The sequence below is a fragment of the Pelodiscus sinensis genome, chromosome 3 (assembly GCF_049634645.1).
Source record: "Pelodiscus sinensis isolate JC-2024 chromosome 3, ASM4963464v1, whole genome shotgun sequence".
In the NCBI taxonomy this organism is placed as follows: Eukaryota; Metazoa; Chordata; order Testudines; family Trionychidae; genus Pelodiscus; species Pelodiscus sinensis.
In genome coordinates, this window is record NC_134713.1 from 172644164 (window position 1) to 172670085 (window position 25922).

General features: G+C 43.8%; 1 protein-coding gene across 14 annotated transcripts in view; it reads right to left on the reverse strand.

The window, feature by feature from the left end:
• The window catches only part of NRXN1 (neurexin 1), a 1137502-nt gene that overhangs the window by 702812 nt on the left and 408768 nt on the right, over positions 1 to 25922 (reverse strand). For all 14 annotated transcript variants that reach the window (XM_075925469.1, XM_075925468.1, XM_075925459.1 and 11 more), the window contains one exon: positions 785 to 1086. In XM_075925469.1, the coding sequence (XP_075781584.1) occupies positions 785 to 1086 (302 nt within the window). The remainder of the gene's footprint in view (positions 1 to 784; positions 1087 to 25922) is intronic.

A 25922-nucleotide genomic window follows, 5' to 3' on the forward strand; every position in this document is an offset into this window, starting at 1 on the left:
ATAAGCATGTAGGGCAGTAAAAAATATAGCACTTAACATATTTACACATTTTAGTACCAATAAAATATCATTGAATACCCCATCCCAAACCCCAAAATATTACAATGCATAACATTTTCATACCACATATGAGTATACACTATATATTTATATGATAAAAAGTTTAATTGGTGTATACACATACTTGGAATTTCATTCATTCCCCAAGGATTAACTACCAAAATACAAAATGACCCCAATATAGACATGCACTTTATTAATGATTTGAATCCTACAGGCTTTTGTTAGTGTTGCTGGTTTTGTTCAGTTAGATGTGGCTATGAGACAGAAAATGCCACCAAAAATATATGAGGGTTTCTTTGAGAATGAACTTACTGCCTACTTTTTGAGGGGGAGGGAGAAGAAGAAACAAAAAGTTTCTTTAGACTAAAAGCTGTGATTCAGCTACAGAAATAAATGCTATGTGCATAATTATCAGTATGGAACAGTGACTAATATAAGTCTGGGAGGACAGAAAATTGTCCAAGAGAAATGTGTGCATGATGCCTGAAGTCTTTTGAAATATCTGACTATTATATTGTCTCATTTAAACAGCCACTTTCCACCACTACTTTCTAGATATGCCCCTGCTCAAGTGTGGCAGGAATATCCCTATTTGTGTAAATTAAAAATTCTCTTTAAATGTCTACTAAACATCCAATGTCACAGTGTTCAGATTTCAAATCATCACACATTTAGCTGTAGCAGAAACAGTCAGTTATTCTTGTATCCATTGTACTGTTACCTGACGCAGATTCCTGGTTACTTTCACATCATGCCAGGCATTGTCATTAAATTTCCCATTCACAGGTTCCACCAGTGCTTCAAAGGCCCCTGAGCCCAAATTAATGACCAAGGAGACAGCTCCATTTTTCAGTGCAAGATTGACATAATCAGCTGATTTTCCTGTATGAAGCATCAGTCCATTCCTCTGAAGAGTTTTAAATGACAGAGTTATTTCATCACTGCTGCTCTGTATCGGGTTCTGGGACAAATCGTAGCAGAAATATTCCGATCCCTTGAATGTTGCAATATATTCTTCTTTTCCTGAGGGGGAAAAAAAAAAAGATTAAAAATCTCTGCTACTTAAAAACAAAATACATGAAATACAGCCTTTTTTCATAAATAATGATTAGGCCTGTGGTACCTTAAAAACTAACAAAAATATATATAGTTATCATGAGTTTTCGTAGGCAAAACCCACTAAGCCTTTTTTATAGTTAATTTGAATGTCATCACGAATAACTCTTATAATAAACAAGGTAATATGTGTTTACAATACTTAAAATCTATTCAGAAAACAACAAAACAGCTCAATCAATCATTTCATTCAAATTAAATTATTTTTCTAAGGTTGTATCTGTACAAGCACACTTCAGAAACTTAATCAACTAAAAGTGTAAATTCAATTCACATAAATTAAAGCACATTAAACTCTCTTGTGTATGCTTTCACTCAGGAAGGAAGTGGCCTTAATTCAATGTGAATTAATCCTGTCAGGATTAACTTTTAACTTTTCTGACTCCCTTTGCAGGCAAGTCCAAAGTAATACAGATGAAACTTTCATTGGCCACATCTATACTGAGAGAATAGCATCACATTAGAACATATTAACATCATTGGACTTATAATGTTGAATACAATTGACCATTTAGCATACAAAGAAACAATCCATTTTCAGAAACAGGTTGCTAGGTTAAATGCTAAAACCAGGTAAACCACAACCAGCTACGAAGCTTATAAATATGATTTCCCCTATTCATACTAACGGCATCATACTAGTGAAGATGTGTTAGGGGATATAAAATACAGGACTATGTAGCACTTTAAAGACTAACAAGATGGTTTATTAGATGATGAGCTTTCGTGGGCCAGACCCACTTCCTCAGATCAAAATTAGGGGATATGTTTTTTTATTGTAGTATACTGTTCTGTAGTCCCAAAGTAGACAATACCTTTGAGAAAAATATATCTTGCACTTCTAGAATATAATTCATGTAGTCTACTGGAAACTATGGTGGGATCTTGGATTTGTGCCATGAACTTAATTATAGCTGGAATTATATACTATGATTAGCTATCCCCTTGCCCCTTGTAAAGTCATTTACACCTGTGCAAAGTTAGTTCAAAGCACATGTAAAACACTCTTATGGTGTAAATGAGAGCAGAATTCTAATATAGTAATGTTTTACATCCATTTTGCACCAGTTGCAATGCAGTGGAAAAACAGGTTCAGACAATTTAACCATGTTTGCTACATCAAGCCAATGCATTTTACTTCAATTGCTGATTGTCATTTGTACCCATACATTCTTTCAGAGGTGATAGGCTAATAAATCTTAATATATATATCAACAGGCAAGGTATACAATACAGAAGAGGAAAGAATTTCCCCCTCATGCAAAAAATCTCACTTAAATAAAAGAGCCTGAGATTGGACACCATACTTTCTGAAAGAAAAAAAAATCTGCAGTAATCAAAGGAAACACTTTAATTCTTCTGGTGCTACAGTCACAGAAGAGTTGGCTACCTTTTAAAATACTGGGAAAGGCTGACTGCATCACAGAGGGTAACACAATGCAAATTAAAACTTTCCTGACCATCCTTCTTGCACAAAAAGAGCCTATCTGAAAAAGTGCAGGTGCTCTGATGGACATTCTGTGAATAGCCATCAGAGCTTTCTTGCGCAAGAGCGTCCGTGCAGTGTGGACGCTCTCTTGCACAAAAGCGCATCACAAAAGTGATACACTTTGAGGTGTGGACGTGCTCTTGCGCAAGAAGTTTTTGTGCAAAAACTCTTGTGCAAAAGGCTTCTTGAACAAGAAGCCTACAGTGTAGACGTAGCCTCAAAGAAGAAGCCAAAATAATCTCCATAGGGAGAGGAGTGATAGAAATGTACCCGTGTTAGTCTGGTGTAGCTGAAACAAAATACAGGACTATGTAGCACTTTAAAGACTAACAAGATGGTTTATTAGCTGATGAGCTTTCGTGGGCCAGACCCACTTCCTCAGATCAAATAGTGGAAGAAAATAGTCACAACTATATATACCAAAGGATACATACGAAAAGGACAAATCACATTTCAGAACAGAAGGGGAATGCGGGGGGGGGGGGGGGGGGAAGGAAGGGAGAGGCTAACTGTCATATGAATAGGAATCATCACCTGACAAGGAAAGCCCTATCACAACTGGACTTGCTATCATCTCTATGGATTCAGACTTTGTGCTGAGAACATCAGACAGAACTGGGGATAGTAATATTATTGTTTCTCTTCAGTGAGGTTCAAAGGAATCTCATGGGTAATGTATATAGGATCAGCTACAGTTAAGGTGGATTTTACAAAGACTACCTGTCTCCTATGTATACATCTGTTTATATGTTTCACAAAATTGTTTCTATTGTGCCCAGACTGGCAGATAAATTGATCCCATGCACAGATGTGGATATGAGATGCACATAATTTTTCTATATAATTTACATAAATCCCCAAAAGTGTTCATTTATTACCATTTATTATATTCAAGTTTTAAATGTCTACATTGCTTACCTTTTGCTTTCATTTCTTTGCTTTTTAAAATATACTTGTATTGAAATATTCACTAGGTGGATTTCACCCAGGACAAATGATATTTAAGTGTAAATACTACAAACATCCAAACACATTTTGGCAGCAATTAGCTTTGTGTGTCTAACACAAATCACTGACTCTTTCAACCTCATCTTTGAGTCAACTTTCCATTCAGTTATACAACCACAAATTTGTACAGTTTGAACATGTGAAATTATTCCGATGAGAGTTGAACCCATGTTACCCAATGGGAAACAAATTTTGCCCTCATAGACACCTATAGTTTCAATATGGAGAAGCTTTATAGGAGAAACTTGAAGGGAAAAATTGTCCTTTTGTATCTCTAACTAATAATTCTAATTTCTGGCAAAACCCAATGTGCAGCAAGCAAAATGAGCACATACTAAGTCTATTACAGGGGTGGGGAACCTAAGGCCCAGGGGTTGGATTTGGCCCCCAGCTTGCTTGGATCTGGTCCCCAAGGCTCCTCCCCAGTATTGGAAAGCCTGAGCAGTCCCACTGCCACCCCACTGCAGGGCTGGAGCACACAAAATCTTTTATGTTCAGGCACTACATGTTCTGATCATCTAGATTTCACTAATTGCACCTGGTCTGAAGGTGTTTTGCTTTGTCTGATCAATGCAAGCAGACCAGCTGCTTCTAGGAAGTCCATTCAAGTTGCTCTATGGAGCATGCACTGAAGGCACTCGGGGAGTGGCTACTTGGGGAGCAGTGATTTGCTGCTGCTGCAGAGCCCAGGAGATATCCACTCCATTTCTCAGGGCTTCTGACTAGGATGCTGAAGGCACTGGTTAGCATAGAGTCTTTAAGGGAAGATGAGCCTTCCTGATTTGTGGGGATTGAGAAAAGAGACCCTATGGGATTTGTTGTTTTGTAAGCACTTCACTAGCTATGTTAATTTCTTAAAGTAATATATAAGGGTATGTCTACACTACCCCGCTAGTTCGAACTAGCGGGGTAATGTAGGCATACCGCAATTGCAAATGAAGCCCGGGATTTGAATTTCCCGGGCTTCATTTACATAAGCGGGGCGCCGCCATTTTTAAATCCCCGCTCGTTCGAACCCCGTGCCGCGCGGCTACACGCGGCACGAACTAGGTAGTTCGAACTAGGCTTCCTAGTTCGAACTACCGTTACTCCTCATTCCACGAAGAGTAACGGTAGTTCAAACTAGGAAGCCTAGTTCGAACTACCTAGTTCGTGCCGCGTGTAGCCGCGCGGCACGGGGTTCGAACGAGCGGGGATTTAAAAATGGCGGCACCCTGCTTATGCAAATGAAGCCCGGGAAATTCAAATCCCGGGCTTCATTTGCAATTGCGGAATGCCTACATTACCCTCCTATTTTGAAATAGGAGGGTAGTGTAGACATACCCTAAGAGAAAAGTATTTCCAATAAAATATGCTATATTAATGTAATTGACGTAGTTCATTCATCACACCTTTTACTATACTTTCCCTGGGTAACGCTGGGTATTTCTGCTAGTATTTAATAAAGAAGTAAAATATACAAACAAATTTATTTGATACAGATTTATGGAAGCCTGTGTTTAGAGCAGAAGCCTAATTAGAAAGCACTACAAATGTTTTTGAGAGAGAAGTTCCTCATGCATCAACTTGTGTTAATCACTTAAAAACACTAAATATTTCGTAAGAAATATTTCACTTGAAAGCCATGCAATACAGTGTATAGATGCACTTTATACATTGCATAGATGCACTTTATACATTGCAAACTATCAAATGGTATATATTTTAAACACAAATGGGTGTAGAAAAAAAGTAAAGGTATTCTTTTGAACTTGGAATGCAGGAAAAATCTTCATAATCTAATACTGTAAACAGATCCACAGTTTACAAGGATTTGGAAAAGCTTTAAGAAGATTAACGGGTTTTGTGCCTATCATGCTCTTTAATTATACAAGACTAAATTTTAATTTAATGCCATTTTCCTTGAGGAAGATAATAAAATGCCAAATCAGCAACTCTACACCTCTTTATTGGAAAAAGCAGCTTGAATTGTCATTGGAAAGATCAAATCAATGCGGCTGTGACTGAAAAGCATCTATTTAATGTGTCCTGTTGGATGGCCTTTCACTAAAATCACTGAAGGTAATTCTCTGAATTCTTATTCTTCTGCAGCTTCTCCCTCAATCAATACCAGTATAGATTATGCACTCAGCCAAATTCAGTTTTCGTTTTTGAATTTGTTCCCATTCCTTGTGGTTTCTGTAATGAGTTCTGCAGCACCTCCGGGTAATGACATCAATGATCAGCCATTAACAGTGGATAGGCTTAATGATCTTTGTTCAGCTGCACTAAAACAGCTTTACAGGAATAATATCACGATTCCTCCTTCCATGTAACTGAATACGTGCCATGTTGTCCATTGCATGTATTTTGAATCAGAAGCAATTAATGTGGGCTGGGATTGTTGTTTGTTTGGTTTACTTTCGTTTTTTGGATGGAAGTCTACTACTGATCAATTAATCTCATATACCATTGTGAGTTAGAAATCTCAAGCATTTTCACCACAGAAAATACAAGATGACAGTCACATATACGATAGGACTGAAATTAACTTTAGGAGGCATGTGACGGGGTGCCGAGACCCCGCACCCAACATCCGGGACTTTGCACCCTTGCAGAGGGGCAGCAGAGCGGATACCAGTGGTGCGCCGGTTGTTCCCGCGCTGCGGCTCAGCTGAGTGGCGCCGTGGCTAGGCGGAGGGAACCCGCAGCTCAGCTGATTAGCGCCGCGGCTCAGCTGGAGGAAGGCTGTGGCGCAGCTGAGTCCGCCCCAGCCCCGCCGGTCAGAGAAGGCACAAGGACGCACCGTGGCAGACGTCAGGGGGGCGGGGCGCGTAAACCCCACCCGGGTCGGCGGGGACTTTAAAAGCCCGCCAGCCACTGGAAAAGGGGAGGGGGGCACAGAGAGGACCAGGCTTCCCCAAGGGGGGGAGAGACCTGGACGCACTCGGGACAACCTCCCGGGGGGGAGCCGACCCTGTGAGTAAAGGGCATCCCGAGGACAAAGTGGGGGAGAAAGGAAGCAGCCCAGGGCAAGGCGGTGAAGTAGCCCGTGGGCTGGTGCGTTTAGGGGCACGACCCCGCCAGCCGGACCGAGACTGGAGCGCAGTCTCTGTCCTTAGGGCCCTGGGCTGGGGCCCGTGAGTGAGGGCGGGCCCGGGCCCCCCTTCCTTCCCTCAACCAAGAAAAAAGAGAAACGTGGTCGGATTCGACACACAGAGATAGAAATAATTGGATTAGAGACGGGTGACCGCACCCCGGACCAGACCGAAGGAGGGGACCCGGTCACAAGGCAGAACTCTTTCAGATCCCAGTATGTCAGGTCTTTCACACTTTTCTCCCTGCTGGCCTAACAAATATAAGAAAAACGATAATAAAGTCATCTCAAAACTCAACACACACACTACACACATAACAAGTCTTTGTAGATTAGCAAGGTAAGGAACCCCCCTTTTATCCAACCATACCTAAAAAATACAACAAAACAGACATCATCAATGGCTAAGGTGAGTTACCTGTTACATCTCCTCAATAGCTCAGGCCTGTTGAACTACCAGGTGCGTAATCTAACAGTGACTTTTAGCACTGTAACGTCAGATTAAATTCTGAATGTTTTGTTGTGACAACTAATTCCAGTATCAATGTGGAATAACACTGCATTATGAGCCAATGATGCATATGAATTATACCAAGGAGGAGGCGGTATCAGGGTCTGAACCTCCATCAGATCCTTCCTTGGGGCACCAATATGTTCCTGGTCACTGAGCATGGTGTTTTCATTATAAGTGTGACAGGGCGCCTGCCCTGCACTGGCCCTTTAAGGGCAAAACTCAGGCCCGGAGCAGGGGCTGAAAGCAAAGACCCAGCTGAAGCTGTTAGGACTAATGAGGGCCCAGCTGGGGGATATATAAAGAAGCACAGTTTGCTTTGGAGAGGGAGAAGTGAAGAGCTGGCAGCAGAAGGTTCCCAGGAGGGAGAACAGTATTGGGGCAGCCAGCCAGGGCTTGGGGAGTGCCAGCTAAGGCACTTCTTGTCTGGGAGGTCTGAGGCAAGGCCCAGGTCCTGGAGGCTGGTAGCAATGCAGCGCAGGGAAGCGGGGCAGCAGATATACCCCAGTACCAGTGATGAGCGGCCCGTACAGACTGTAGCTTGCCCGGAGATGGGCTAGATGAAGACAGTCAGTGGGTCACTGAGGCACGGTGGGGAGTGCACACCCTGACAATAAGGCTATAAAGGTGGAACATAACTCTACTCATAGCTCCAAAGGTACAATACAGTGAATATTTTATGCACAATATTTATGTGTGAAGAAAAAATGTCAGCATCAGTAAGTCTTAATTACAAAACAAACTGCAAAAGCCAAAACCTGTGCCAATGAAGCTTTCTGCTGAAAGTGGCTCTGTAAAATGCTTTATGCCAGCAGTACCCAAGAAAGACAGAAAATAACTTGCCCCAGTATCTGACTTATGGTGTTGTTTTTTACTGATTTATTGAGGAGGAGGAGGGGAGGGAATCTTTGCTGCCAGTCCCAGCCTGACCAGGGTCCTACAGATTAGCGTGAATATGGGGGACCATCTCATCTATAGTATGGCTGGGGGGGGGAAACAATGTGCCCCCCCCAAACACGGGTCCAAGGAAGCTTCACTGAACTATCTTATGGACATGGCAGCTCTTCACACAACTCTCCCTGGCCATAGGGATGTGCAGACACTGACACAGAGGTAGCTGCTCTAGCCCTGCTGTGCTACCAGTGGTGACACTGGGGACCACTGGTGGGGGGGAACACAGAGACCCTCTACTCAGAGTCCTGCCAGATGGGGGTCCCCACTGGCCTGCTAGTAGGACTTGAGGATTGGCATTGGTCCTAAGGTAAACTGAGTTTGAGACCCCTGATGTAATGGGAACATTCATTTCAAGAAAAACAAAGTATATGATAGCACAAGAAGCAGTGTTAGATTTGTAAATAATTTTTGCTATTTCATCTTTCTTAAAGCTTGGACCAAAAAAAAAATAGAATTCCATATTCGTTAACAGGTCATGAATTAATTGCTCTCAGGAGAAATTAAGGATGTTAAATTGCATTTCATCAGCTAATTAAGTAGTTGATGGAATTTCCATTGACTAATCGATTAGTTGATAAGCGGTAAAACTGCAGAGCTGCAGAAGGTTTAACTCCTGGCCCCAGGAGCTAACCCTGCTGCTGCTCTGCCTTTTAAATATAATAAGAGCTGCCCAGTCCCCTGTTGTGCCTCTGCCTCTCCTGCCCCCCATAGAGACAGTCTTGGGGGGAACCGTCTGGAGGGGAATACTAGGCTTATCAAGTAGTCAACCACTCGACTAGTCACTTACATCCCTACAGGAAACACGTTTCCTTTCCATAAAAATCAAATAAATGGGTGTTGTTTATTACCTACTATATGTTTAAGAAAGAGGGACATTACAACCTAAATGTTAGTTATAGAAAATACTAAATCAAAGTGAGGGGGAAATGAACAAAATATTCAGTATTAAAATTAAAGTATATAATAAAAGCTCCACAAAAAAAGGAAAAAAAAAAAGCCTTAACACAGTCTTGAAATTTCCAAATAAGGTTAAACCTCCCAAATCTGGGACTCTCTGGTCTGGCAGGGCTATGGATATTGCTGGACCAAAGAGCCCCACAGTAACACCGGGGCTGGGGAGCCTTCAGCTTGGCCGGGAACTCCCAGCATCAGCAGGGGGCTCCGACCCAGCGGGGTAACCCCTGGTGCTAGCAGGGCCAAGTGGTTGGGGAGACCCGGTCCTAGCCAGGTACCCTTAGCTGCAGCAGAGTTGCCTGTGGCCCGATGGACCCAGCCAGGAACCCCTGGAAATTCCTGGTGGCAGGGGTTGGAGTGACCAGGCAACCTCTACTGGTGCACCCCAGCTGAAGTGTGTCTGGCACAGGTGGGCAGCCCTAGCTAGGGAACCTCTGGAATCCCCAGCAGCAGCAGTGTGGCCCCAGCAGTGGGACAGGATGGCCAGAGAAGTCTTGGCTGGGGAATCCCCATTGAAAACAAGGCTGGTGGTGGCTTGGTGGCCCTAGCCAGGAACCACGGGGAACACCTTGAGGCAACAAGAACGATAGAAACAGTCCCCACCGGGAACCCCAAGAGACATTGGGGCAGCAAGATGGGGAGCTGGAATTGGTAACTCCAGCAGGGCCAGTGGCAGGGCAGGGCAGGGCAGGGCACCTCAAGGAGGGGAGCCTGGGAGTGGGGCAGCCATCAGGGGAGCACTGACCTCCATTAGTCTGGCAAACTCCCTGGTCTGGCACCCTTGTAATAACAGGGGTAAAATGGATATGCTTTCTGACAGACAATCCTCTCTTTGACGAGGTGACAGATCTGTTAGCTGGGAACCAACATTTCAAAGGGATGAACTCCCTACTTTCTTTTCTTAGACAAAAAAATGGCTTCCCAAATTGCCTGCTGTGCCCCAGGAAGTAACCAACTCAGGAGTTTAATCAAACCAAGCCCTCGGTAAGAGGCTTAAGGGACATGTAGCAGGTTTTATTTTGCTGTGTGTGCACACACACACACACACACACACACACACACACACTGAATTGTTAAAAAAAAAAGCCCAGGGGCTTACAGCCATGGTTTAACTACTGGCACAGTAACTTGGATTAAGCTACCACTCATTTCCACTGGTCTGAAAGCCTAATCAGGCTCATGGGTTCTGCTTCGTTGGTTTCATTTGCTATTCACTGTTTTACCAATTAAGAGCTGGCTGAAAGGGTATTGGAAGGTTAGCTAACAGAGGAATGGGAGAATAACTGGAAACTCAGATGTCATATCATGTGGCTTTGGCAGCCTCACAAACTCTTTCCTGGAGTGAAATGAAATTCTTATTTCTGCTCCAGTCCACATCCAACCGTGGGCACAGCAGCAACCCCTCTGACTCTTTCACAGCAGCAATTGCAGCTGTAGTGAAGCCCACACATCTGAATTCTGTGTTTAATGTTTAAGAGACAGGGGTTGAAACTTCAAAGGGGAGCATTGCCTTTGCAGGTCACCATAGGTGCAAAGCTGACTTCAACAACAGGGGCCTGGGTTTATAGCTATATTACACAGAGCTTTTATTGAACAAATGCTTACATGGGAAACAACTACACCAAACAACCATTCACACAAAGTCCTTTTAATTGACTATTTCTGTTCCGTCAACCTATAGTCATCTGCATCAAAGTGTAACTATTGGACCATATTCTGATTGCCTGGCGATTCTGAAAGAAGGATAAAATACCTATGACTAGGGTTTAATCAGGCAACAACTTTAGTATTAGATGCTGGGACTACTGGGCAGATAGAAGTGTATAGTACACATAACCCCATATTTATTCTGTAATTACTCGGGGGAAGGAAGGTTACCAGCTCCCCTCTTTTTCCATTAAGGTCCCTCCAGCAAATCCATTGTTGGGATCTTAACCATCCGCCTCCCTCATAGAAGGGTTAAGCTGGACTATGAGAATGAGGTAGTTGGCTCCCTTCCATACCAATCAGAGGAGTCTACAACTGTCCCCCTCCACATTTGTTCCTTTAATTAACCCCATCCTTTTCCAAACCATTTATCCAGCCACAGAACTTGCACTGGACGTCCACCACAAGGAAGTGACAGACATTAGCTAGGCTGCTTCCTCCAAAAACCCAGTTACTGACCCGCCTTTACATTGGCCAAAACAAATGGGCTCCGAAGCTTTACTAAGGAGCCCCAACCTCCTGGAATAACTTGGTGATCCACAGTTTTCAAATTGCTGAACCTTTTGTGATTGCAAGGGTTTTGGCCATCTCCCCGCCCCCACACACTAGAATCTGTACAGCCTCATGGTCCCGGTGGTGCTCTATGGCTCCCAGTTAGTTGCTGTATGAATACATGTCTAACAACACAGACCAGCATTCATTCCCTTTTTTATTTATTGTTTGTCCTGGGCCATAACTGAACTCCTTTGTACATTCCCCAATTAGTGTTCTCCAATGTTGGCCACATTCTGTTAGGGACTGCTGATGGGCCCCTCAGTGTGTAGCAGTGCCCTGCAATGGTCCAATTACATACTTTTGCTTCCGTGCCAGTGCAGACTTGCTGTCACTGGACCTCGGTTGCCAATCTACAAGGCCACTAGGTCCTCTCTTACGTGCATAAGAAAAATAATTATATGCCCACAGATTCATACCGCCTCCTCCATGGCCAGTCTGCCAACATTTGGAATGGAATCACAGTACATTAATGGTGACTACAACCCAAGCTTGAACATGCATAGGGTATGACCTTAGATGCCAACACACAATTGTCAGAGTTGCCTGTGTCCTTGTAGCTGGCTGTGCCACTGCTGTTGTGGCCTCTGACTGAGAACCAAACGCTATAGCATTTCCGACAGCAAAGTGAGGAAAGGCATCTGCTATGCCAGTATAAATCCAGAGAAGATAATAAAGTAATGGGCTAGTATCCTGGAGCCTATCTGACGATCAAGTTATATGCAGGCAACTGTGTGGAAGGCCCTGAAACCTTTCCCTCAATTTATTCCTATAGAATTCCCCTCTCCATTTTTTCTTTTGTTTAATCATTGGTGTTCCCTAAACAAAAAGCCTGAAATTGGCCCAAACCCAATTATCACAATTTGGTTGTTATGAGCGGGGAACATTTTGCTGTGTTCCTTCTCCTCCTACCTATTACCCCAGGCTAGTATGTTACTTGGAGCTGACTAGCTAGGCAAGTTCCCTCCTTTTTTTGTTTGACTTCCACAGAGAGCTGTCTGTTCCCTGACCTTACCAAGGAAAACATTAAATGTGAGTTGCTAATAATGCTAGCCCTAGCACTGCTGCAGTAGTGTGGGGGAGGAAGACATACTCGCTGTCTTGTGTTCCTACCCAAGGTAAGAATGAGATTACAAGTTCTCTCTCTCCAGTGTTAAAAGCCAATTTAGTCCACATCATTTTAGATGTACTGTTGGGATTACGTTTTCCAATATGCATTACTTTGCATTTATTAACATTAAAATTCTTCTGCCATTTTGTTGCCCAGACACCTAGCTTTGTGAGATCCTTTTGAAACTCTTCAGTGTCTGCTTTGGACTTAACTATCTTAAGCAGTTTAGTATCATCTGCAAATTTTGCCACCTCACTGTTTACCCCTTTCTCCAGATCATTTATAAATATGTTGAATAGGATTGGTCCCACTTCTGACCCCTGTGGGAAACCACTAATTACCCCTCTACATTTTGAAAACTGACCATTTCTTCCTACGTAGGGATGTAAGCAAGTAGTCAACTACTCAGCCACCCGAGAAGCATAAACTTATCGAGTACTTGAGTTCTCCACTCGAATACTGACTCTTCCCTCACCCCCGTTGCTGCCTCTGTATGAGAAGAAGCGGGGGGGGGGGGGGGGAACAGGAGCCAGTGTTGAGCCTATGTTGTTAATAGCCACTTCTCCACAGAACCGTCTCCACAGTGCCACCTGCCTGCCCCTTGCTACCACTATCAGAGGCAATGGAGGGGAGGGAGGCTGCTCCAGCAGCAGCCTTTGTCCATGGGGGTCCCAGCAGGGAGCTGCCCCCGGCCCCCACCACTGACAGGGGCTGTGCCACAAAGCAACCCCTATTCATGACAGCTTGAGCTTGCATGGGTCTGGGACAGCTGTGCCTCTGCATTTTAAATGTAGTAAGAGCTGCAAGCCACACTTAAAATGCAGAGGTGCAGCAGTCCCAGAGTGAGCCTTCCCTCACTGACTAATCATGTAGTTGATACAAATTGTATTGACTACACAATTAGAAAAATACCTATTCCTTAACATTCATATTCCTATCCTTTGTTTCCTATCTTATAACCAGTTATCAATCCATGAGAAGACAGTTTACTTTGCTTAAGAGCCTTTGGTGAGGAATTTTGTCAAAGGCTTTCTGGAAATCTAAGCACACTGGTCTCCTCTTCTCCACATGCCTGTTAACCCTCTCAGGAACTCTAGTAGATCAGTGAGGAATGATTTCCCTTTACAAAGAACATGTTGGCTGTGTCTAGACTGTCCAGTTTTTCCAGAAAATCAGGCTGTGTCCAGACTCCATGCCTCCGTCGACGGAGGCATGTAGATTAGCCAGCTCGGAAGAGGGAAATGAAGCCGCGATTAAAATAATCGCGGCTTCATTTAAATTTAAATGGCTGCCCCGATCTGCCGATCAGCTGTTTGTCGGCAGATCGGGAGAGTCTGGACGCGATGCCCCGACAAAGAAGCCTTTCTTCATCGACACAGGTAAACCTGGTTTCACGAGGCTTACCTGTGTCGATGAAGAAAGGCTTCTTTGTCGGGGCATCGCGTCCAGACTCTCCCGATCTGCCGACAAACAGCTGATCGGCAGATCGGGGCAGCCATTTAAATTTAAATGAAGCCGCGATTATTTTAATCGCGGCTTCATTTCCCTCTTCCGAGCTGGCTAATCTACATGCCTCCGTCGACGGAGGCATGGAGTCTGGACACAGCCATAGTCACTATTCCGGAAAAACTCGCTAGCTGTCTACACTGGCCACTTGAATTTCCGCAAAAGCACTGACGATCTCATGTAAGATTGTCAGTTTTCTTGCAGAAATATTATGCTGCTCCCATTCAGGCAAACGTTTTGCGCAAAAGGGCCAGTGTAGACAGCCCAGATTTGTTTTCCGCAAAAAAGCCCCGATCGCGAAAATGGCGATCGGGGCTTTTTTGCGGAAAAGCGCGTCTAGATTGGCATGGATGCTTTTCCGCAAAAAGTGCTTTTGCGGAAAAGCGTCCATGCCAATCTAGACGCTCTGTTCCGAAAATGCTTTTAACAGAAAACTTTTCTGTTAAAACATTTCTGGAAAATCATGCCAGTCTAGACGTAGCCATTGACTCTTCCCTAACAAAGTATCTTCATCCATGTGTCTAACAATTCTGTTCTTTCCTATACTTTCAACCAATTTGCCCAGTACTGAAGTTAGACATACCAGCCTGTAATTACCAGGCTCCCCTCTTAAGACCTTTTAAAATATTGGCATCACTTTTGCTATCTTCTAGTCATATGATACAGGAACTGATTTAAAGGCTAGGATACAAACCACAGTTAGTAGTTCTTCAATTTCATATTTGAGGTCCTTCAGAACTCTTGGGTGAATATCATCTGGTCTTGGTGATTTGTTATTCTTTAGCTTATCAATTTGTTACAAAAGCTCCTCTAATGACACCACTTTCTGGGACAGTTCCTCAAATTTGTCACGTAAAAAGAATGGCTCAGCTTTGGTAATCTCTCTCACATCCTTAGCCATGAAGACAGTTTAGCAGGCTTCCTGATTCTGATGTACTTTAAAAAAAATTCTAATACTTTTTGAGTTTTTTGCTAGCTTTCTTCAAATTCCTTTTTGGTCTTTCTGACTACATTTTTTACACTTTATTTGACAGTTTCTGGTCCCTTCTATTTTTCTCAGTAGGATTTAACTTCTACTTTTAAAATGATGCATTTTTTCTCTCTCTGCTTCTTTTACTTGGTTGTAAAGCTACACTAGCACTTTTTCAGTTCTCCTACTGTTTTTTTAATTTGGGGTATTGTAGTGGGATGGAGCCAGGGGGCAGGGCCAGGGCTATAAAAGCCCAGCCCACAGATTCAGTCATGGCTGATCCTGCAGAGGGACCAGAGACTTGTTCAGGGCTCCTAGCCTGGGGGGCTGTAACTGAGGCCTGGCCAGTGCCTCCTACCTTCCTGGGACCAGAATCTGATGACCTGCTCTCTGCCTGCAGGGCTGAGGCCTGGCCTGGCCTGGCCCAGCCTGCCTACCCTGACAGACCCGGATGAGAACCCAGAGGACCAACCTGACTCTGCGCCCCAGCCCCTGCCCAGGAACCATGAAAAGCCGCTGCTAAGACCAGGGCCGTGGCCTGAGGCCCCAACAAAGCCTGCCCCAGAGGCCCAGTCCAGATGCCCGACGCCACTTGCCCCAGGAATCCAGCTGAACCCTGCCAATCTGCAAGCTGCCGAGGACTGGGCCGGACCCCCAGGATCCCAGTGCAATGAGTCTGACCTGAATTCCCTGCCTGTACCACTGGAAATCCAGGTACCAGCTGAGGGGGAGATAGGAAGTGGCCCAGAGATTAGAGGGGGCTGTTAAAAGCCCCAAGGCCAGCAAGTTTCGGGCTGGAGTCCCGCTGAGCCCGTAGCAGCCTGCCCTGCTGGTCCTAGGGCCCTGGGCCGGGGCACAGTGGAGTGGGTGGGCCTGCACCCCACCTGCCATCCCATCCCGGGTGGTAGTCTCTCCCTCCTTGCTACTACCAAAGGCAACTGGCCTGCACCCCTCCTGAACAAGGAGCCCCCAAACTTGTGTTTGTTTGCTGCCCGCCCTGAACTAAGGGCCTGGCTTATCCTAAACTGTGACTGTATGTTTGCAGTTGCGCCCTGAACCAGGGCCTCACCTCCCTTTGAACTAGACTGTGTTTGTTTGTTGCCCTGTCCTGAATGAGGGCCAGGACCTCCAAACCCTAACCTGGGTTGTTTGCTGCTGCGCCCTGAACTGAGGGCCTGGCCTAACTGACTCTGGGTGTTGCCCCGCCCTGCACTAGGGTGTGGCTGAACTATGAACTAACTCTGTGTTTGTCTGTTACAAAACCTGAACCAGGGCTTGGCTTAACCCTCAGACAGGGGCTTTGTGGACGTGGTGCCCACCCTGAATCAGGGTTGGGCCTGTGTAGACATGCAGACTGGAAGGAAGGAAGGCCAGGCATGGACTTGGGCTTGCCTTAAAGGGACAGTATAGTGGGGCGGAGTGGCCACCCACTGACACGGAGGAGGAGGAATCCCTCTGGGAAGGCTAGCCGACCAGAGGTATACGTATAAGTTGAGCCTCTATTATGGTGTATTTGAAAAAGTTTCCATGCAGCTTGCGGGGATTTTACTTTTGGCCCTATATTTTTTTCATTTCTGAAACCTCCTCATTTTTGTGTAGTTCTCTTTTCTGAAATTAAATGCCACCGTGTTGGGCTGCTGTGGTGTTTTTCCCACCACAGGAATGTTACATTTAATTATATTACGGTCACTATTTCTAAGTGATCCAACTTTATTCACATCTTGGACAAGATCCTGCACTCCACTTAGGACTGAAACAATAACTGCCTCTCCCTTTTGCAGGTTCCAGAACCAGTTGCTCCAAGAAGTCATCATTTATGGTGTCTGCATAATGCTCTGAGGGGACATGTCCCCAGTCACTATGAGGATAGTTGAAATCCCCCATTATTATTGAGTTTATTTGTATAGCCTCTCTAAAGTCCCTTAGCATTTCAGAGTCAATGTGGTCAAGTGGCTGATAATATATCACTATTGCTATATTCATATTATTAGAGCATGGAATAACTATCCATAAAGATTCTGTGGAACAGTTTGGTTCATTTCAGATTTTTGCTTCATTTGATTCTACGCTTTCTTTCACAAAGTGCCACTCCCCCGCCAGCACAACCTGTTCTGTCCTTGCCTGGTATTACTGAGTCCCATTGATTAGTCTCATTCCACCAAGTTTCTGTGACCCTATTATATCAATATCCTCATTCAATACTAGACACTCATTGTTAGACTTCTAATGTTTGTATATTAGGACTTTAAAAACGTGTCTGCCATTACATGATGTGACTGAATGAGACTTTTTTTTGTTTGACAGTTTCTGATCAGATTCTACCTGTATTTTGTCATCTTCCATCCTCCTCTCTATACTATGATACCGTACCCTTTATTCAGCTAGCCTGGCAAATACCTTCCCTATGTAAAGGTGGAAGGTGATCATTAACGTCATTATATACAGTACAAAAACAGCCCGCACGTCCATGGAGATGCGAGCAAAACTATGTGTAGAACACTTGCAGTTTATGGGGCATATATACAAACACATAGTCTCTGATGTCTTGGAGGATGGCATGTGCTGCACTTCCAGTGCTGCTCCCAAAAGTTTTCTATATCAGGTGGCTACGGGTAGCATAGAATTTGGCTACTAAATGACTTCTTTCTAAAGAATTCCATACATTGTGAATCGGCAGGCAAAAATCACAACTAGGAAAGGTAATAACAGGAAAAAAAACAGATTAAGTCTTCAGTAATCTCAAGGAGAAACATGTTTTACTCTTGACTGGTCACAAATTTGTTTAGAACTCATACAATTGTAAAAGGCATCCATATTATAGGACACACACACACATATATATGCACATTCATATGCTGGTGCCACAGGGACCCACAGATTAATATTAAAAAGGGCAGAAAATCATACTTAGTAACATCATATTTGTTTTCTAAGGGTATAGCTAGACTACAAGTTTTTGTCGGAAAAAGTACGCAAAATGCGCTCCGCATTTTGCATACCTTTTTCTAATTCTTTTTGTCGGAAGAGGCTTTTCCAAATTTGGCTCATCTAGACTGGGTCAAACGTTAAAAAAAAAAACCCTCTTTCGGAAGCCCCCTTCTTCCTCATAGAATGAGGAAGAAAGGGGCTTCCAAAAGAATGTTTGCTCTTCCACAAAAAAAAAAAGCGGAAGAGAAAACACGTCCAGTGGGCATATCCCGAACCTTCCCCTTCTCCCCCCCGCAATCTAGCCATACCCTAAATTATAGCTTGATATTGCCTACAAAACTGAGAAAACATTAAAATTGCATGGCCGAAACTGCCTAGTGTAAAGTGCTCCATTTTAGTAACTAAATGTAATTACCTGCATAGAAAAACAACATAATAGCAATATCAATAATTAAATGTAACATGTTTTCATTCTTAATTCTCACAGAGAAAGCTGCTATATAATCTCTCCCTTAGAAAGCGATGCATATTATGAATCTGCATGCAAACAAAAAAGATACCTGATCCATGTTTACCACAAAGTTCTCAGACATTAACCATGTTTTATTAATTAACATCCTGTAATGCAGAGAAGGGTACATTTCCTACTTGCTGCTCACTTAGAACCTGATCCACTTCCTATTAAAGTCAGTGAAACCTTTACCACTGAATTGAATGGAAGCAGAATCAAATCATTTGGACTTGATCCAAGGCCCACTGAAATAAGTGTCTTTCCATTGACTTCAACAGGCTTTGATTCAGGGCAGAGTGAAGAGCTCCTCACACATGGTGCTAATCCTCAACTCCTACTGAAAATAACAAGTTGGAAGGGTTCAGCACCACACAATATTGTAGCCTTCAATTCTTGGAGTTCACCTAGAGCAGGATGTTGGCAACCTTTTCAAATCAAAGAGCCAAGCTACATAAAAATTCAGAACAAGTGGTCAACAAAGAGCCAATATAAGAATGCCCATTTGCATGACTTAATATTACTAATAATCAACATAATGATTAATAATAGCATAAATGAAATATTATACTCAAAGACTTTATTTAATGGCATTTCTGCTACTGCATCTTTTCACATATTTCTTTGAAGTTTACATCAAAGCTGGTCAAATTTAGCTTCATGTACACATTCAGGCAAATCTTTGTGAAGCAGTGGTCCAAGTTGAAGTGCCCTCAGCTGAGAACGATTAACCGAGTTCTCTGGAACAAGGTAAGAATGGGGCAAGCTCTAGCTATCAGCACACAAGGACTTGTAACAGACCTTTTAGATGGCCGAGTCTACCTAGCCCTTATGGAAATGGTGAGACTCCCATTTCCCCCAAAGTCCCTTCAGGTGAATGGGGAAACAGAGAATCCATGAGAATACAAAGGCCATTATGGACGGGCCATAGCACGATCTTTACCCTTCTAGCACCTGGTGCACAACGTGGGCGAGCACCCATGGGCATCCTTCACACTCAACTAGCGAGAATGGTGACCTCCCTGCCAGTGTGAAGGCAAGGTCATGGTACCAGAATAAAAGGTGTGCCATACTCTGAAGGTGCTGGAATGTTGCACCCACCCTGACAGAGATTCTATGTACATGTCCATATAATGCTTTAATGAATCTATTTAGGTTTGAAGTCGCTGTTACCAAGAAACTAACACATGCAGAGTTGGTCCAAATAAACGGTACCTACTGGTATGTGACTGCTCAGAACCACTCCATCGAGTTAAGTGGAAAGCCCTGCCCCTCAACACACCTATCCGTGTGCATGACACTCCCTCGCAGGGCAATCCTGACCGTTGATGGGGAGAGGCTCTACCGTACTCCACCAATGATGGGTAACCTAACACGGGATCCAGAATGGTACTATGTCAGTAAGTACCTAGAGGCAGGCCTACTGGCTCTGCAGGCGAAGATGGAGGAGTTGGTGGCTGAGGTCCAGAGACACATTCGGGGAGGCCGACTGAGGTACACTCAGATAGGGGAAACTGTGGACCAGGTTAGTACCAAGTATTCCAAGGCCCTAAACCAGGCCGTGGAGGTTAAAGCTATAATCATGGGTCATGCTATCTTGAGGGATGGAATACCCTGAGAATGAATTTGGGTGTTGTTTTGCCAAATTATGTGGGGTGTATCGATTATAACATTCCTACTGGTACTAGTGCTCTACCGACGGTTCAAAGTAAGCTAAAACGTTAAAATTGCTATATTTAACCTGATGGGTTAAAGAACCCTAGGTTAAGAGAAAGAAATGTAGGAACAGGTATTTAACCCACTGTACCCAGTAGCCCTTTGATATATAGGTAAAACCTTAACCTACGATCTGTGGCTAAGCTATAGTCTGTGGTCCCCCCCAGAAACCTGCTGTTCAGTTGGAGCAAAGAGACAAGGCCTAGCAGAAGTCAAAACAAATAACAGGAAGCTTGGAAAAAACACTCCAGACTCAGAAAAGCAGCCCGGTCTGTTTATAAGCTAGGCAGCACAACACCAAACGGAAAGTCATAATTGAAAACCACTATCATGAATTTCACATATACACTCAAGTTTATGGCCCTGCGAAGTGCCCCACAGTCTGCATGGGAATTAGAAATAGTGCCCTCCTTTCACGAGTCCAACTTGCTAATTTACGAAAGACATAACTGCTGTGGTGTATCTTTCCTTGTTTTCTTTTTGCTTTATACCCCTAGACAAGCACCGATGGACCACACCTCTCACCTATTGGGAAGACATCATTACCACTCCTATGCATCCCAATCAGAATATGGGGGCTCGTCCCAGGATCCAAGCTTGTGAGCTAATCAGGAGCTGGAGACTGACATCCAAAGAGAGGCACGCTTGTGTAAACGCCCTGGAATGAATGGATGTGTCCCTTTAAACACCACTTTCTGGATCCTTGTAGAATAGAAATTGATACAGTGGGGGAGTGTGTTATGGATGGTATACTCAATCAGATCACTGTGGTGCTCACTAATCATTTGGGGTACTTGTGTGTGGTATCTACACACCTGTTACCTGGAGTGACCAGACACCCAGTTTACACCCCCATCTGTGAATGCAGATGCAATGCCTCTGCCCTAAAAATCTGGCAGCCACATTTATGCCAAGCCAGTATATCAGCAATCTGAGGGTTTGTCTAAAATGTTTCCCCCAAATTGGACTCCTTCCCTCGGGCCAAAGTGTCAAGCAGTGTGGGATCAGATCCACACCCCTAACAAAATGCAACAAATAAAACACCATATCATCCTCAAACGGCTGACACCCTAATTAAGGGGCATACCGGGGTGAGGTGCAGTGCCCCACCATTCAGAGGTGGAATGTAGGGGTCAATTACAGAAGAACTCTGTACGGGTGAAGTATAGGGGTGGTGAGGCCTGCATTCCCCCCCTTTCCCATCCTTCCCCTCCTGTTCCCTACTAATGATGAGCCAGAAGCAAGCTTCTAGGAACATACGCCATTGTAGCAAGAACCAATTGTAGATAAGGGCGGGAACATAACAGTCTTGTTTACCTAAACGTACTGATCATGTAAACAAAGTCAAAGGACAAGCAGTACAGGTGAGCTATACTGTAACAAGCAATAAGTAACCCCGGAAATTTCCAAACTGCCACAAACAAGGTAGAGACACAGTATTTAAAGCTGAACCAAAGCACAGCAATTTGGACCTCACCGATGGGCTTTGGGTACCGGTGCCTCAGAAGCTGAGACAGTCTCCCACTTCATCCGCAGCCAAAATAGGGTTCCCTGACTAGCAGAAGGGATGTAAGAATGTCGCTTTTCCTGTCATGTTGTTCTTTTAGTTAAGGGGCACAGCTGATAGCTGTCAGAAAATAAACTGTGTTTGACAGATACCTGTGTAGCATGTCTTTGTACTTTGAGAACCCAGTGTTGGACCTGAGATTTACTCTTGCTGACAACACTTGCTCACACACATAGGTGGAGCCAAACATTGAAAATAAGGCCACGTTGACATTCCGTATGGTGTATAACATGACAGGAAGTTCTTTCTAAGTTTGCAGAATCAGATTATCATCATGCTTCAGTTTCTTCATGTCAGTCCATTTGTGCAGTTTTGCCAATTCTGCATGTTGTTGAGCAAGGCATTCTAAATCAGAATTCAGCTTGACAAATTTTTCCATCCTGATATCCAACTCCTTGAAATCTGCTATTTTCATTTCCAAATAACTGACTAAGATGCCTGTAATGACTGTCAAATACAGTTCTTCAACGGACACTTTATGTGGACGAATCATAAACTTAAACAGAGCACTGTGTTTACAAAAGTCAATAAAATGAGACTTGAATATCACCACGAGCTCAGAAACAAACCCGGCAAGCCACTGCAAATCAAGGCTGTTATTTGGATTCTCTATCTGATTCGGATCATGAAACATTTGTAATTTCAAAATATGCCAGTCTGTCCATCTCAATATCTTTGATGAAGACAGTCAACTTTGATTCTAATCCAAACACTGCCTGCTGCAGAGTCAGGACTGTATTTCATTGCCATTGTAGCTTAAGGTTCAACTCATCCAAATGACTGATGAAGTTGATGAGATAGTAAAACTTGAGCAACCAGTCGCAGTCTGAAAGCTTGGAGTGTTTGATACCCTTCATATCCAAAAATGACTCAATCTCATTAAGGTGGGGGCAAAACAAGACAAAACTTTGCCATGAGATAATCAGTGAACATTGTGCATTAGTAGATCGGGGTATTTGGAAACTACTTTCTTGAGCAGTGACTGAAATTGACAGTGACTCAGGGCTTAAGCAAGAATTCAATTGACAAGCAAAGGACTAGTCCCATTACATTTCCGAGTTTGGCTCCATAAGATTGCACACAAAGTACCTCCTGATGTACCATGCAATGAAAGTTCAAAAGCGGACAGTTCAGCTGTTCTGACAAGAGTAAGGAATCCCCTGTATTTTCTGACCATGTTAGGTACACCATCCATACACAGAGACACAAGGTTACATAACTGTATTTTTCTCCTTTACAGAGTTCATTACAGTTCTAAGGACGTCTTTGCCCCTTGTTTGATTTTTCATTGGTAATATCTCAATCATTTCTTCATGCACAGCATTTCCACAAATATATCGTCCCAGAATACCCAACTGATTAACATCACATTTGTTGGTTGTCTTCTCCAAAGCAAATGAAAAATAAGTAGCTGTACTCAAATTTTGCATTTTTTCCTTGTCAATTTGATGGGGCATTTTCACAGCTCTGTCCTGAACTGTTTTTGTCGATAATGGCATGTCTTGGATTTTCTGTAAGATTTTGTCCATGTTGTGAAACTTGTCAAATAGTTCATGACCAATTTTTAGCATGCATCTCTTCATGTAATCTCTATCCGTGAAAGGCTTTCCCTCTCAAATAATGCTGCATGAGCACACAAAACTTGCAGAGTTTAAGCTTTTTTTGGGGGAGGGGGGTTCATGCTGGCAGGCTATTTTGTCCAATGTTCATTTTTCACCACAGTGTCTTGCAGGCTTTTTTTCGGGCATCAGTCTCGGGATATTTTGTAGCAAATGCTGCATGTTTTGTCATTTTTTTATTTGTTAGAGAACAGTCTCTCATTACAAATGAGACAGTGTGGAGATCCAGACCTATCTACAAATGCATACAAGTCCATCCACTCCTTTTGAAAATTTTATGACTTGTCATCTCTCTTTTGCTTTCCCATTTTTACTGTTAGGGAGTTACAGAATTCACCATCACGTATGATGATGGAAAGATTTCTTGACCAATCAAATAAAAAGAGACTATTTCTGATGGATGGTTGTTAAAATGAACACTTAAAGGTGAAATAGACAAAAAATCATCTTGGCAGGAGTAATTATGCTGTTTTAACATTTTGAATTAATTTTTCATTTTAATTTTAAAAGTTTGTGTATTTTGGGAATGACAAAAGAGCCATATTTGGTTCTGTAATGAGTCATATTTGGCTCTAGATCCATAGGTTGCAGATGCCTAGCCTAGAGCAACTCAGAAACCTAGCATGTTTTTTACACCTCTAATTAGGAGCTGGTGACAGAAAAACTGATTTTACAGCAACATGATAAGCAGTCTCTCTTTCCACTTCAATCATAAAGAAAACTTCATTTACAGATATTCTCATAATGCAAGATGGAAAGAGATAACACAGAAAGGAAATATACATAAATTCACTAGCACTCTGAAATGAGTCCTATTCAATAGTAACATCTATACCAGGATATCTCTGCTAGTATACAACTTCAAAAATCTGAATTAGCTTGGCCTCTAACAAACATATGAATGGACAGGATCTGTTCTTTATCTGTTAGATATGTAAATATTTCGACTATGTCTACACTTGTAGAGTTTTTTGCTGACAGATTTGTGAGTGATAGAAAAACACTAAACATGCTTGTTTGTGTTTACAGTGTTTTCCATAGGCATCAGATCGTATTTACACATGCTGATTTGCATTGCTGATAAAAGGAGCACACTGTGGCAGTTATCCCACTAAGAACTGCTCCGAGACACAAAGTAATCATATTGTGGCATGGTGGACAAGTGTGTGAAAAGGGAAACATCTATTGGAAGCAACCACTCCTGAAGCAGGGGGAGGGGAGACCCTGACCTCAGCCCCTCTCCCTCCTTCCATGATTACACAACATATTTTATCTGTCTCCCCCTGTTCCCACTTTCAGCAATGACTCCACTAGCCTAGAACATGACCTATGAAGCCAGGCTTCATGAACTGGGCTTGTTTAGTTTGGAAAAAAGAAGATTAAGGGGGGACATGATAGCGGTTTTCAAATATCTAAAAGGGTGTCACAAGGAGGAAGGAGAAAATTTGTTCCTCTTGGTTTCTGAGGACAGGACAAGGAGTAATGGGCTTAAAGTGCAGCAGGGGAGGTTTAGATTGGACATTAGGAAAAAATTCCTAACTCTCAGGGTGGTCAAATATTGGAATAAATTGCCAAGGGAGGTGGTGGAATCTCCCTCTCTGGAGATATTTAAGAACAGGTTAGATAGACATCTGTCAGGGATGGTGTAGACGGAGCTTGGTCCTGCCTTGAGGGCGGGGGGCTGGACTCGATGACCTCTCGAGGTCCCTTCCAGTCCTATTATTCTATGATTCTATGATTCTAGCCACTTCTCCCCCCACCCATCTTTTCCACCCCCTCTTTTGTCGGCAGCAAGGGGGAGGAGCAGGAGGCAGTGCCCGGGAGGAATCCAGCTTAAAAGCTGTTTTCCCCCAGCACTCTCTCCAAGAGGGGCAGCGGAGGCAGAGGCACAGCGGAGAAATGGCACAAGCAGGGACTGGAGCAGTCCCCACTCATTCTGTATTCCCACTGTGGCACTTCAGCCTTTGAAATGTAGCAAGAGCCCCATGGAGCTCTTGCTACATTTCAAAGGCTGAAGAGCCACAGTGGGAACCGACATGAGCGGGGACTGCATCAGTCCCCACTTGTGCCATTGCCCCACGGCGTCTTTGCCTCCCCTATCCTCTATGGTAGCAAGGGGAGGAACAGGAGCCGGTGCTGGGCAAAGACAGCTTAAAAGCTGGTTCCCCCCAGTACCATTTCTGGGGTGCTGCCTAACTCCACCTACATCCCATGGGATGCTGCCACTAAGCAGTCCCTGTTCATGGCGACCAGGGTTGGCCATGGGAAGGGGCAGTTCCAGCAGCAGGCCCTATGTAAAGACAGCCCTGGCTACTGCAAACAGGGGCTGGTGCCAGAGCAGTCTCTTTTCAGGCCAGCCAGGGAAGTCCCGGCTTGTACAGGTCTGCGATGCTGAACCTCTGCATTTTAAATGTAATAAGAGACCAGCAGATCTTACTGCATTTAAAATGCAAAGCCACAGAGTGGGTGGTGCCTGGAGCCAGCATGAACCAGGACTGCTCAAGTCCCAGCTCAAGCCAACTCTGGGAGCTACACCCACTGCGGCTCTGCAGAGCGGCCCTGCTGAC